At 33.3% G+C, this 14,916-nt stretch overlaps 2 protein-coding genes across 2 annotated transcripts in view; one reads left to right on the top strand and one right to left on the bottom strand.

Annotated features, from left to right (window-relative positions):
• Window positions 1–265: 265 nt before the first annotated feature.
• The window catches only part of LOC117119224 (spermatogenesis-associated protein 20-like), a gene marked incomplete at its 3' end in the record, with an annotated part of 30,943 nt that continues 16,292 nt past the window's right edge, over window positions 266–14,916 (bottom strand). The window contains exons 2-8 of the mRNA XM_033264031.1: window positions 6,519–6,720; window positions 5,164–5,228; window positions 3,824–3,978; window positions 2,604–2,946; window positions 1,881–2,098; window positions 730–909; window positions 266–475 (exon numbers count right to left, since the gene is read on the bottom strand). Coding sequence (XP_033119922.1) covers window positions 266–475; window positions 730–909; window positions 1,881–2,098; window positions 2,604–2,946; window positions 3,824–3,978; window positions 5,164–5,228; window positions 6,519–6,697 — 1,350 coding nt within the window. The remainder of the gene's footprint in view (window positions 476–729; window positions 910–1,880; window positions 2,099–2,603; window positions 2,947–3,823; window positions 3,979–5,163; window positions 5,229–6,518; window positions 6,721–14,916) is intronic.
• Window positions 9,131–12,211, top strand: LOC117119223 (E3 ubiquitin-protein ligase TRIM71-like). The gene is made up of 2 exons (XM_033264030.1): window positions 9,131–9,257; window positions 10,382–12,211. Exons 1-2 carry the CDS (start codon window positions 9,234–9,236, stop codon window positions 12,209–12,211), a joined length of 1,854 nt encoding a protein of 617 aa, XP_033119921.1. The 5' UTR covers window positions 9,131–9,233.

Below are 14,916 nucleotides of genomic sequence, written 5' to 3'. Positions count from 1 at the left end.
AAAAGATAGTGCTTATACATTTATAATTCAAATAAATGTATAATAAATATATCATTCATGAGTTTCCTTCTTTCAATTATGCAATTAGGCTGTTATAAATTTATATTGCATTCACAGCCCTTCATAATTTTTAATTATTCTTAAATTTTATTCATTTTTGCTATAAACAAACAACTATATAAATATGATTAGCCTTTAAAGCATTTATCTCTTAGAGGAATATTTCATTATGATGTGGCAATCTATTTCGCTTGGGTGTACTTACTTGATCAAAACTAACATTTCCATATTCATGTACCCCATAATGATGGTTGAAAACCTTAGCAAGGGTAAGTGATGGCTTTGAAGGTAGAGACTCGCTAAGCAATATGCCTAGGTCTTTTTCTTTCCAGACACAGAAAGCACCCTCTTTTTTTTCCTGCGAATCTTGAGTTGGCAGTGAATCAGCATCTTCAGCACTATAGAAACCACCAGCCTAGGGTCACCAAAAACAATACTTGATAAATTAAATATAATAATAGTAATCATAATATGGTATCTGAATAGCATAAAAAAGTTTGTATATGTAGCACTATGGAAAAACATACAGTTGATGCCCATATTTGCAATAATCGTAAACTCTACAAACAAGATACAAAAATTAAATAAAATTTCCATCAGTGTCATACCTAATGGACTTTTTGTATAAGCCACACTGACAAAAACTTACTCATAATGACATCCTCTTACCGTGTCGCTTAGATCTCTATCCACATATGTTAGGATATCGCGGGCCACATCTGCTAGCCCCTCGTCCTTAGACAACTGATATGCATCTAGGTATGAAATGGCCAGCTGGGCCTGATCGTAGAGCATCTTTTCAAAATGGGGCACGTGCCAATAGCGGTCAGTGGAATACCGATGGAAGCCCTGAAAACATAAGAAAATTAATATATCAATTCTTTTTTTGACATCTTTTATTCAACCTAATGGAAGGCTAAAGCTAGCCAATGTATGTAGATTTTTAATCTGATAAATTTAAGAACTGTCAAACTTCTAATAGACATGAAGAGACACACAAAATGTTTTGTCTGTGCATGGTATTATAGTGAACTGTAATTCTGTATAGTGAAAATTATAGTTCACTATAATACCTCCATGGTTTGTGCTACTGTATTTTAGACACACCTACACAGAGCATGAAAACAGTATTCTGTTGCGCAGTGAAATTCAACTATAGAGTATCACAGTCGTGTCGTCAAAACACCAGATGGCGCGCTCTGGACGTTGGTCACCATTCATTACGCCTGAATGACTTCATAATCTTAATGGTTTAGAATAAGCTTTCTGGAATAGGCATTTTAAAACCTAAAAATTTACCATCAAAATGTACTAAAAACACAAAAAGCTTGCAATATATTAGTTATCGAACACACATTTAATCATCAATTAACATTTACAAAGAAAAATTAAGATACAATTTCTTAATTATATTAAAAATTGGGATCAATGGTTTATCAGTGGAGAAAATGGTGTCATTTTGTGTCACCGATAGCAACAGAGCAGTATCATGTGGTTCCGCGAAGTAACACTGTAGTACTCTATATACAGCACACAAATTCATCACACACATTTTTGTAATTTGTTCTGAAGTCTAGAGGTTCAGCAAAAGATGACCAGAGACACCGATTGGTCAGAATATTCTTTGTCTCACAACCATTTATTTTTCTGCTGCTGTCAAGTGCTGCTTACATGCTCTGTGCAAATGCCCTTTACTGTAGGTTGGATAAAATATTTGAATATTTCCCCAATGAATACAATAAATTAATATCTACTTAAATTGTCTGTTTAAATAATCTTTTACATCATATTTAAACTTAAAAATTACTAAAGATTCTTACCAATCCAATGTGATCATTCATTCCACCCTTTGCCATCATCTTCAATGAGTGTAGGCACATGTTCAGGATTTCTTGACTACTGCCCTCACTAGTTTCACCACGACAAGCAGAAGCATCTTCTGAAGGCTCCTCTTTCTGATTTTTTGGCTCTGCAATTCCTGACTTTCCAACATTCATTCGTTTGAAATCATAGTAACGAAACATAAAGTTGAAATTTACTACAAAGAAAATATGAAAGAAATTAATAGAAACTATTATTAATCATTGTCTTTAACAAGGTGAATGAAAATATTCTTTTCATTGCGAAAACATTCATTATTTGTTTTGTAACACATCTTAAACAGATCCTTGTCATTTGATACCTTATGAAAAAAGATAGATCACCTTTCATCAGAATCGAACAGTCCACTTTCTTTCAACCAATAAAAACATTATATAAGGGGGAATTGTGCAATGGAAATGAAATGGAAAAATGGACCTAAATTTTTGTGATGAGTGATGCAAAATCAAAATATGCGATTTTTTGCCATTAAATGGTGTCAATGTATACCCAATATCATGTGAAATCACATTCACCAATCAAATTATAAGGATCTGTTTAGGTGTGTTATAATATTAGAATGGGAAATGAGAAGACTACCATACTGAAAACAAATATATACAAAACATATGTGAATATTTTAAATAACTAGTAAGCGCTCAAATTTAAGATTCTTGTAATACCTGGCTGAGGGAATTTTGGTGCATCACCAAATCCTCCATATTGAGGGTCATAACCCTTCTTCAGTTGGTCATAACAAGTGTCAATAGCCTCCTGACCAATCACAGGCTGTGTTTCTGTCTGCTTCACAACTGTGTTCTTTACAAGGGCATCCAAAATGGCTGAACCGCGCTTCTTCATGTCTTCCTTTTTGTGTGTCCATTGGCTAGCAATGTTTTTCAGGATCGTTGCAAAGCCAGGCCGTCCGAAACGATCCGTTGGCGCAAAGTACGTACCACCAGTAAGTGGTTTGAGGTCAGGGGTGATCCACACACTCATTGGCCAACCACCTCCACCACTTGTCGCCTAGAGACAAAGAGTAATGGGTAATATCTATGCCACTGAGTAGAGTTGTGTTTAAATGGAATAATTATAAACTTATTGTTTAAAATACATTGATTTCAGGTCATCAACTGCAAGCAAGACTTGCCAATTTCAGGATGGAAACATGTTACAGTAGAACCAGGGAGATGTAAAAAATTATTTTTTACATCTCACTGGTAGAACCCCTCATTTGGGACACCCCTATTAAGGGGACAATTTTTCAGCCACAAAATGAAGCAAAGTATTATCGTTTAACACTACGGCCAACCCCTATTATGGGAACACACCTATTAAGGGGACACTTTTATTGGTCCCAAAGGTGTTTTTTCCTGTAATCGGGGTTCTACTGTGTATTCAGCTCATTACTTATCCAAGTGCCATTGTAGGTATAATAGTACTTACCTTTCACAGGCTTCAGTAATGTATTTCTCTATGAAATACATTATATTTTTTGCACACTCTGGATGCAAACCAGTCATATGGTTGGTGTGAATGGAAAATAGTAAATTAAAGAAAAGGTGGAACAGGTGTGGAGGTAAAAGAAGGTTGTGTATATTAAGGAAATGTTGATAGTCAACAAAGCAATATCTCCTGCCCCACTTTGGTGAATGGTGCGCATCCAATAACTGAGGCATAATAAACTAGTGTCTTAAAATGGGGGGGGGGTGGTAGCTGATGGGTTTGCAAAGGTGAAGTGGGAGGGGAGCTCGATGATTAGGTGAGGGAGAGAGCTTGGAAAATAAGGTGATTGATTTTTTTTTTGCTTTAAACATATTCAGTTTGGGAACGACTGGGGGCGTAAGTACTTTTTTGGGGGGAGGTCTTCCTACATATACCACTAGCATGATGAAAAAATTACCTGAATGAAGGTCATGTATACCCTATCGACATCTGGCCTCTCTTCTCGATCAACCTTGATGCTCACAAAATGCTCGTTTAAAATTTTACCAATCTCCTCATCTTCAAATGATTCTCTCTCCATCACATGGCACCAATGGCATGTGGAGTAACCAACTGAAAATGAGAAAATTCAGTAACCATGGATACAAGTTTGATTATGTTAATGCAGGTCTAAATAGCTCTTTGATAATACCAAAAATAAATACACTCTTAATAGCTTTAAATATAATTTCAAAAAGTCTCTGATCTCTGCATATGCCTAAACACTAGTTACTCTTTTTCCCAAATCCGATATATCGTCACTTATACTTATTCTTAACTAAATTACTTTAAAATTACAATTTGCATAAACCTGGCGAACATTGCAAATCGTCTCATTGCGGCTAGTTCTGCTCATTGGAGGGTGAGATTGAACTGAAAGATACACCTCGTTGAATGAAATAGCCTGGAATTAGCAACAGATTGAGCCTGGGTGTTCTGGCCTTGTAGAGCGATTGTGGTACGACGGCAAGAATTGCTTCAACCGATTCAAGCACGTGGGCTGTGGATTGTAAAGCTAAGCCGNNAATGTACATCGCTAAAGGACGCGTGGTGTGGTAGCGACGCGTATACAAGCCAAGCAGTCAGTCAAGCAAGGACTTGATAACATATCCTTAATGCTTTATGTTATGCTGTATGTCTATACGTTAGATGTACTAAAGAATTATTACTTTATAATTTATATGCGAAATTGTAGTAGCATTGCATGCCTGTAGGTGAAACTGTAGTATTCTTGGCACAGTACATCCATACATCTGTCTCTTATACACATCTAGATCTCAACCTGTCTCTTATACACATCTAGATGTGTATAAGAGACAGAAGTAGTACATTTATATGTATCAATTTTGTTTATGTTATATGGAAAATAAATTGAACTTTGAACTTTGAAATACATTATCCCTATGTTTTATGCATCGTGAACATGGTTAGTTATGAGACCCTGGTCTAGTTGCTCTAGGCTTATCTAAAAAATAAACCAATTATCTTCAAAAGCTCTACGACACAGATTTAGCTCAATTGCTCTGTTGGCCAGCATTTTTTCAATAACACCATAATGTCAAGAACTTGCTGTTTTGGTTTATTTTCATTTCAGTTATTTGCTGTTTTTGACTTCTCTGCAGTCCTACCACAATACTCATGGAATGAGCCGAAGAAAGGGTTGACAATTTTGTTCAAACTTGGCTGATCATTAGCTTTTACTACCATACTGTATATCATCATCACATAATGTTGATAGTAAGTGTTTGAACCACTGACCTGATAGGAAGATGACCTTGTCTTCCCTCCTGGCTTTTTCAAATGCTTCGTCACCCCATGGATACCTGAAAAATAGTGAAGATAATTTATTCAAAATAATAAATTATTATAAATAATGCATACAATACACTCATGAGGGCCTAGAGCATTATTGTAGTGGATTTATGTGCTTCTAAAGTCTTAAAAGTAATTATATTATCATTACTTATGGTGATCATACAGTTAAGTAAATAAGAAGATAGAAAATGTTTTGCAAGCATAAATATGAACCGTGCAACCTTTGAGTTAACTATCCTAGTCTGGAGGCCCAGGTTGAAAGAAGCCGCTTTTAGGAGATCTGATCCTGCTTTCTTTAAACACATTTTATTGTATTTCCCAGGTGGGGGTTTAGACTACCTAAGCCCCACCAGATTTTTTTTTAAATTTATGATTATTCACCTCTAGATGGAAAATTGCACTCTCAGACCTAATTCTGAATATATTCTGGCCATACACCCCACTCCCCCACCATTTGAATCCGCAAGAGTGAGGGAGATGATGCTGATTCTGGGAGATTCCTGTAACATGTGGGGGATTTGGAACCTTTGCCTTGTTGGCAATGGTTGTTCCAAGTATATAGCACATTTTTGTTTAGGTTTTATAAATGCTCAGGGGGCCTAATATATCAAGATTCATTACATGGCTTCAAAATCAAGGGTAGTGCCCAAACTTGGTGTGGGGAGGGGTGATATGTCCCAGATAAGAGCAAAGTGGGCATGGTCAGGCATCAATTAAACTTTTTCAAATATAGTCCAGGTGATGAAAGCCCACGAAAAATTTGACAATTTAGGGGTTTCAATGCTTATTTAGTCCATTTTAGTGGGGATGCTGAATGATATTTAAAAGTCATCCCCTCCATCCGGTGGTTGTAGGAAGCATTATAGAACGTAGTGGTAGACTTGGGTACCGGTCGGCAAAACGAACCGTCACCCTCAGTCTTTTATTCCTAGAGGAATTAAATTGTATAAATGAAAAATTTTCGAGATAACCGAACGGGCGGCTATGTAATTTCCAGCAATGGATTAAATAAAGAGTATGTCTATGTCTATGTCTACTATTTATTTAGAAATTAAAAATAATTTTTTTTCTTCTGATGACTGTGGTTTTTCTCCCCGACAGTTAGACGAGCTCTCTCAGACAGTCTCCGCCCCGCTGGCACCAGCACTATGTAAAGTATAGGCTGCCCCCATAACCAACCCGACAGTAGCAGTGATCACCATCATTAATTTCTTTTATTGATTGGGAAGGTAATTTTCATATTACATCACAACTAACTTTGCAAGAATAAAGTTTTGAATACATGGCTTCTTTCTTACCAGTCTACTGGGTTACTTGCATGTTGCAATAGGTACGGTGACCTTTCCTTTGACAGGCGATTCTTAAAAAATGTTTCTCCGTTGCCACCAGTCGCCATATTTCTAGCTAATACAACAAGAGTTCTGATTGGTAGTTGAGTTAAGAAAGCTGGCACATGCCTGCTCACACAATTATACATAAGGGACTCTCAGGTAGAAAAGCCTACAAAAAAATGGAATAAAATTATTTGTTTAAGTATCGTATTTGGAAAAATGTATATAGATTTATTATTGAGAATTTTTTTCGTTATTATGTCAATTATCTGTATAACAAATCTTAAGCTCTCACACCACTTGAGTACAATCTTGTATGGCTTTGAAAACAAACAAAAGATATCATGCAAACCTATTCAGTTTCAAGAAAACATACACGATTTGTGCAATAATCACAATTCTAATAAAATTAAAATTTTAATCCTGCTTTATTATTTGTGTATATTTTAACCGCATGGATCAATGACATTTAAATATAAGAAAAATAAATGCAAAAATTACTGCATAACTCAATTATACAAAACTAGTTTGGTTTAAATATTCTTTCCTCTTGAATGAAGAGACAAAATTTAGTTAAGAATACAATGTGTCAATAATTAATATTTATAAATATTAAAATAATATACTATATTTTTATAAATTTGTTCCTCAGATCAGATCAGATTTCTTTTATTTTCCACAAATAACATAAAAATATGAAATATATGTGGAGGAGGCTATAATAAAATCATGTGCTGCGCAGCACAGATCTTTAGGCTAATAGCCCCCTAAACAAAAAGCATAATAATAATAATAATAATAATAATAATAATAATAATAATAATAATAATAATAATAATAAATATATATAATAATAATAATAATAATAATAATAATAATAATAATAATAATAATAATAATAATTACAATTAATACCATCATCATCATCATCATAATTTGCTGTATTTAAAAAAAGTCAAATAATAAAAATTATGTACATTTAGTTCGCAAAAAGAAAGTTTTTAGTATAGCTAACTGATTCAACAATTAAATAGTATACAATCAGAAAACAGTGAAATAATTGGAAAATAAATAAATACATGGTATTACTCACCATATGCCGAGATCAGAGACATTTTAAAGGAGGATTAAAAGCTGGTGATGGATGGTTTGTTAATAAGTTCTTGGGGTATATATTTCCACAATTTGGGGCCTACATTGAAAATCGAAAAAAGTTGTGTATTGCACGGATATGTTGAATAAAAGTTGTTTGTAGAAAATCTTGTGGGATAATTGTGAACAGATGAAACTGATGTAAATAAGTCATTTAATTGAGAAGGTAAAGTTTGTTTAAATAATCTGAACAAAAATATAGCTATTTGAAATTTTTTTTGTCATAAATATTAAGAACTTTAAAATTATGAAATAAAAGTTTAGTATGGGACCTATATGATGCATGTGTACAAATACGCAAAGCACGTTTTTGAAGGAGAAAGAGCTTGTCATATTTCGTACTTTCAGAATTTAACCAAGGACATAATGACTCAAACTTGTTTGTATTTACTGCCCATGCAATATTACCGTAAGAAAGATATGGTAAAATAAGAGTGTTATATAAAATTAATAAAATATTGGATGGCAGATAAAGCTTTAATTTGTTCATCATTCCCAAATTTCGAGAAATTATATTAGCTACACTTTCTGTAAGACGAGTAATTTTAGCATTATCCATGTATAGGTCATCTTTAAATTTAGTAGATTTGGATTTATTAAATATAATATAATTTGTTTTAGAAATGTTTAAAGAAAATTTATTTAGTTTAAACCAGTCTGATACTTTGATTAACTCTTAATTCATTGTTTGAAATAATATACTTTTATTTTTATACGAATAGAAAATATCTGTGTCATCTGCAAATAAAATAAAGTTAAATAATTTAGAACAATTTGGAATATCATTAACATAAATTAGAAACAAAAGAGCTCCTAAAATCGAGCCCTGAGGTACACCGCACGTTATGGGTAATAAAGAAGATTCAACAGAATTTTAAAAAGTAAGTTGTTGACGGTTTGACAAGTAGCTTTGAATTAATTGTAGTGGAAGGCTTGTGATACCATAATATTCAAGCTCATGAATAAGAATATCGTGATTGATGGTATCAAAGACAAATCAAGGAAAATTCCAATTGTTACTTCGTTTTTGCTTAAGGCAAAAGTTATTTTGTTATAGATGTCAATTAATGCAAGGTCAGTGGAATATTGTTTTCTAAAGCCATATTGTCTATTACTGTATAAATAATAGTTAATTCCTTATTCAAATTTAATTAAAGTGACAGTTCATTATTTTTTTAATGTATAGTGTTACTTTGTAGTTTTTTGTATGGGTGTGACCCTTGACTTTTTCTACCATATCTAGCCATAGTCATACTTCATTTGCATATCAGCCTTCTATGGTGATAAAAAGTACTTCTAATTTGCTGTAACATGCAAGATACATATTGGTTGGGTTGTTTGCCTTTGGACCAAATTGATAAACTTCAAATATCTCTAGTTAATTATTTTCATGCAATCATGAGCACAGTCACGTCACAGTAGTGTCTTGGAAATTCCCATTTCTAAAGAGCAGCCACATTTATTCACAAGTCACTCTGATCCCTAAAACTGCTTGGAAAACTACTACAGTACCTGAACCGAACGAGAAATATGGGAAACTACATCAGCATCATTGTAAGTAGCAGATATTAATTTAGTGCTTCATTAATAATAAATCAAATAACAGCCAAAATCAAATAACAGCCAAATCTTATAAGTTTTATTTATCATTTTTTACTAATTATTTATAAACAGTGAAATCTTTGCCACTGAATTGTTAAGTCACAAAAAAATATTCTATAACTATACTTTCAAAGAAAATCAATTTAATTAACTGGTCAATTTTTGGCACAGCAGAGCAGAAATTGAATGAAGTAAACAGTTGATAGGACAGCAAGAAATTAAATACTAAAATACCATTTAAAACTAAAATAAACATTTACTGCAGTGCACCCAACTGACAAGACCATCTCAGAGAAATGTTCAAGCTAATTATGAAACTAAAATACAAGGTTTCCATGGTGAATAACTTTTTCAGGGTAAAATTTAAGACGGAGTAATCTGTCCATGAATTCTTAAAATAATGGTAAATTTCCATAAAAAATTTTGAATACAATTTGACATATGATTTGTGCATTTTTAACCAAATGGTTTCAATACTACTAGCTGTAAGTGGATTGGAGGTAGTCTATTTAACTCCAGCATTAAATCATAAACACTATTTTTGCAAATTTGAAATGAAAATTTCAGATAGGCTGCCAACTACCACTGGGGGACTTCCAGAGGCCTACACACTGTGCGCTAAGCAGTTATCAGTGTGTACGCGGCACTCTATCTGACACTAGTTAGCTGCTCAGGCTGTTAAACCGCTGGAAGTCCCCTAGTGAGTTGCAAGATGATGCTAGCGCTCTTCAAAATAAACCCGATAAAATCGTCTAAACTGTTAGAATAGTAACGTTTTTTGAAACGTTAAATAAAACAATTTTCGTTTTTATCTTTAGACAGGATATTAACAATTAACATGTTATATCGTCATTGCGGACATATAAAATCCGCATACGCATTAAAACTAAAAGAAAATGAATACGTTTAGAGTTCGTACTGAGCCCAAAAAATCCGCAATGAAAATATAATGTGTTAATTACGAAAAATATAAATTGAATTTCATAAGCTGAACATAAAAAATAATAGAATAGTAATAAAAACTATTAATAATTGTTATTATTATATAGGTAAAACTATTATGCTTATCTTTTCAGTACACCAAGATAGCTAACTGGCAGAAACCAGTGTGTTCACTACATAAAAAAGAGTTGGAATTTTATTGCAATGTTTGTAAAACTCCAATTTGTCAAATATGCACTAACAAAGACCACAAAAAAGCTGAAGGAAAGCATGAACCAATCAGAGCTTCCGATGCATTCAATGACTTCAAAGCAACAGCTAATTCCTTGATGGTTCCGGCGGATTTCCACAAACAACAGGCACAAGTTGGGATATGCAAATGTATTGCAAATGTCTCCGAATTTGATTACACTAGAAATTATATTACAAAAGACATCAACGACACCGTGGAAGAAATAGTTAGATTAGTAAGAGAATCAGGATCAGCTTTAGAAAGGAAGTTAGGTGATATTTGTGGGAAAAAGGACTGCAACTCTCAGATTGACAAACTCAAAGCAAATATAACAGATGTTGAAGAAAAACAAGATTGCATCAAGAAATTATTGACATGTGGTGAAGCAACAGCTCTCCTTACATGTCACCAGGCAGTACAAGAACTACAACAAAAGATTGCTGTCTTTCCAGAGACAAAACCTAGAGATGATGTGAAGGCTTACTTCTATTCAACAAAACATCATGTTTTAAGTTATTTAAAGAAACAGGGAATAGGTAGTGTTAGTGAAAACCCAAATGAAAATATTTTTGAAATTGTATCTGAAAATCCAATTACTGTGACATGTTATCAACCTTTCCGTATTGAAATTACACAAACATATGAATGTGAAATAGACATCAATGACCTGACGGTATCAAAGGAGAAGACGACACCTTCCTCAAAGCAACCGGAGGAATGCACTTCTCCATTTAGCAGAATTGTTCAGTTTCAGGGAAAATATTTTGTTGAAGGATCCTCAAAATCAGATTTGACATTGGATGTCAAGTTTTGTAACTCTCCAATAAAAGGATCTCCAATTAAAATCATTGTTGAACCTGTTGGAATTGTACGATCTATCACAAATATTGGTCAATCTACAGGTATTATGAGGAATTATCACGAAGGAATCCAAGACTTTGTGATGTTTGAAAATGGTAGTTTTTTAGTTGTTTGCACCTGTAAATATGAGATCTTTAAATTTGAAAACACAGGGGCATACATCAGTACAATTAAATTACCAAACAGTGAAAAAATTTTTAGAATATGCAAACTAAAAAAAACCCACAAATCAATATGTTGTATTACCAATATAATACAAGATAGAGAATCCACAATATATTTTGTGAGTGAAGATGGTCAGGTGATCAAATCAATATTAATTGATAATAATATATACTCTAAACCAACTCCATCTGGTATTGATGTGAATGATGCCTCAGAAACAGTTTATGTTGCCTATCAAACTGAGCATTATGTGAAAACATATAACATGTTAAAAGAAAATTCCCAAAATGGATATAGATTTGGATATGGATACCGGAATAAGGGTAGTCTTGAAGGACAAATGAAAGGTCCTTCTGATGTTGCTGTAACAAAAGAAGGGAATCTTATTGTGTCTGAAACTGACAATCACAGAGTGCAATTATTTGGCTCTGATGGTAAATGCATTAAAGTTCTTATTGGTGGAGGGGATAAAGATGGGATGGTGATAAGGCCCTCCAGAGTAGATGTTGATTATGATGACAACATTATTGTAGTGAGTGAACACAAAGTACAATTATTTGACAAGCATGGCAAGTTCCTTAGAGTGATTCATCAACTTGACAAAGGAGAAGATAAGAATTTTGTGATTTCTATTGCCTCACATTATCCTCGAAGACTTGCAATAGCAGAAGTAAATTCAATTATGATTAATGTAATTAATTATTAGACAAACATGAATACATGTCTTTTTAAACCCCACTACATTATTGAGATTTGTTATTCAAATTTAACTCTCTGAGGTGAGGTTAAAACAAACTTTATTTTCACTGTCATATTTTGCTAATGTAGCCCTACTTCAAAGTTTCATAGTAGCTTTCAAAATGTTTAAAAGAGATTTTTTGCTTTGTTTTGTATTTTCTTGCAAACTTTGTGTGTATAATGAATATTATGTAATGTTTTTTCCCTGTTTATTTTTGCAGTGTGTAACTTTTGCTTTTATAACACCAAAATGTAATATGTTTGAACATTGTAAAATAAATCTATTTGTTGATTTGTGCTTCATGATGAATAAATTTTATTAGTACTAATACTACTACTATAAAACCTGTAAATATATCAAACACTGAATTACTTAATTTGTGTATCAACAAAATTAGTTAATGTTTATAAAGAGGATTCTATTGATCAAGCGTGTCGAATGCTGTGCTCAGATCTAGCACCACATGAATCACAATTTTACCTTCCTCTAATCATTTAAGTCTGATTTAATCTTTGATAATGCGGCAATTTCTGTGCTATGGCAAGTTTTGTATGCCGATTGGAAAACGTCATTCATGTTGTTCAAAGACATGTCATGTTTTTAAAATAGATCAAGGAATGGTTATTCAATCAAATTGCCTAATGTTTGTTGATTTAAAAGCAGCATATAGTTAACAAGAATATAACCACTGCAACCAATACGATTGCAATAGTATACAACACCTCGCACAAATTTCTGTCATTTCTCTGGGGTGTTTTATTTATTTATTTTTTAAATTTTTTTATTTATACATACTTGTTTTTTTTTAAATTCTTTATTGATGTTTTTTACGTCTTTTGTGATTTAAATTGTTATCTTTATCATATTGTATATTTTATGAGTGAGGGGGTAGCTGGCTTGAAAAATTATAGTGATTTGTTTGCTTAAGCTTCCCCCGACCATCTTTTGATCAAATAAATAAACTGAAACTGAAACTGAATGGTAGCACTGCTGGCACTAATATAGTTTTTCATCACTAAAATTTGACAGAATAGTAAGGCATGCTTGAATTGTACTTTCCGCGCTCGCGATTTGATTTTCCCCTGACGACCTTACTGTAAACTTCCCAACAAGAAGGTCCAAGCAGGGGTTCAGAGGTTCTCATCAGGGGAGCTTTTTTGTTTCCCGGACTTCCCATTAGTGCTGCCCCTGTTAAAATTGACTTTAATGTACCAATATACAGTATCTTTGTTTAATAATTTTCAAGTAATCATGAGCACAGTCACGTCACAGTAATGCCCTTGAAAATTCCCACTTCCTAAAGAGCAGCCATATTTCTTTACAAGTGAGGCACTATATAAATCCAAAATTATTATCATCATTATTATTACTGCTTGAAGAACAACCACATATAGTACCTGAACCAGTTTTTTCGTCAAACAACTTTTTTCTGTCTTAGAAAAGTCAGTTCTACAACATACCAATTTTTTTTTTTTTTCCGGAGCCTGACTTTAACCTAATATTAAAGTACAGTACATGTGAAAGAAGAATTGTGGGAACCATATTTACATCTTCGCAGATATCTTACTGATTTAGCGTTTGTAAGTTTAGCTTCATCTTCATCATTAATTCGTGGGTTAGTATGAACATCAAATTATTATAATTTTTTTTTTTTTTAAGAAAAAGAGAGTTCTAAATCACAATTATACGGTTTAGATGGGGTTTGCAGTGTGTTTAGAGGTTTGTGATGTATTTGCAAGTATTTTTTCATAAAAAATCTAAATTTTAACCAAAAAATAGTTATGAATGTATTTAATTTTCTTACTGATATACCAAGTCAGTCAATCACAATTGAATTGTTTGATTTTCTACAGTGTGTTTTGGGAGGTTTGTGGGATTTAGCAATACCACTTAATCCTATCATAATCACCCTACCCTCACAATCACACGCCATTTTTTCGGGGCCATTCTTACCTACATTCATACATTGTACTAGTTTATTGATGATGGGTCTAGCATGTGTTCTTAAAATGTTTGAATTGTAAACATGTGTCAATCACATCTGTGCCTTCTTAAATCGGCTCATGCAGGAAAAAAGGAAAGGACCCAGGAAATATACTATGGCTATATACAGTCAACTCTCCCAATGCCGACCACCCAGAAAACCGGATTTCACGCAAAACCGGTCGTTTTTTACAGTCCCAACATCATTCCTATTCTTAGTGTATTAAAATACTTTCTGAAAACCGGATCTCCCAATTCCGAATTCCGGCCAAATTCTTAAGTCCGGAACAATAAAATTACCTTCTGAAAACAGGACGGCCAGTTTAAAACGATGATTTATTTACGAAATATGTTAAATAAATCATCAGAGACACATCGACTGGCTCCAAATAACAACTATCAATCACAGAACAACACCACATGTACGATCGTTAGTGTTGATCGTGTGACACGCCGATAGCGCATTAATTAATTAATTGCAATAAGCCTAGATTTCATTTGTTTAATAAACTGATTGTTTAATAAAGTTCATGAGAGTGTGTTTTCTTTATTAAGGAACGTATCCTTTTCTTACATTTTGCATTCATTTTCACGCTAGGGCAAACCAAGCGGTCCCACGCTATCTTCATAAAAACAATTGTGCATGACACTTCGACTGTCACCTCTGACTGTTTTCTATTGGCTGACGC

This window comes from Anneissia japonica, unplaced genomic scaffold (genome assembly GCF_011630105.1).
Source record: "Anneissia japonica isolate Jap-2015-1 unplaced genomic scaffold, ASM1163010v1 scaffold2692_len624387_cov171, whole genome shotgun sequence".
NCBI classification, from domain to species: domain Eukaryota; kingdom Metazoa; phylum Echinodermata; class Crinoidea; order Comatulida; family Comatulidae; genus Anneissia; species Anneissia japonica.
This window is presented reverse-complemented; position numbering and strand designations above follow the sequence as displayed.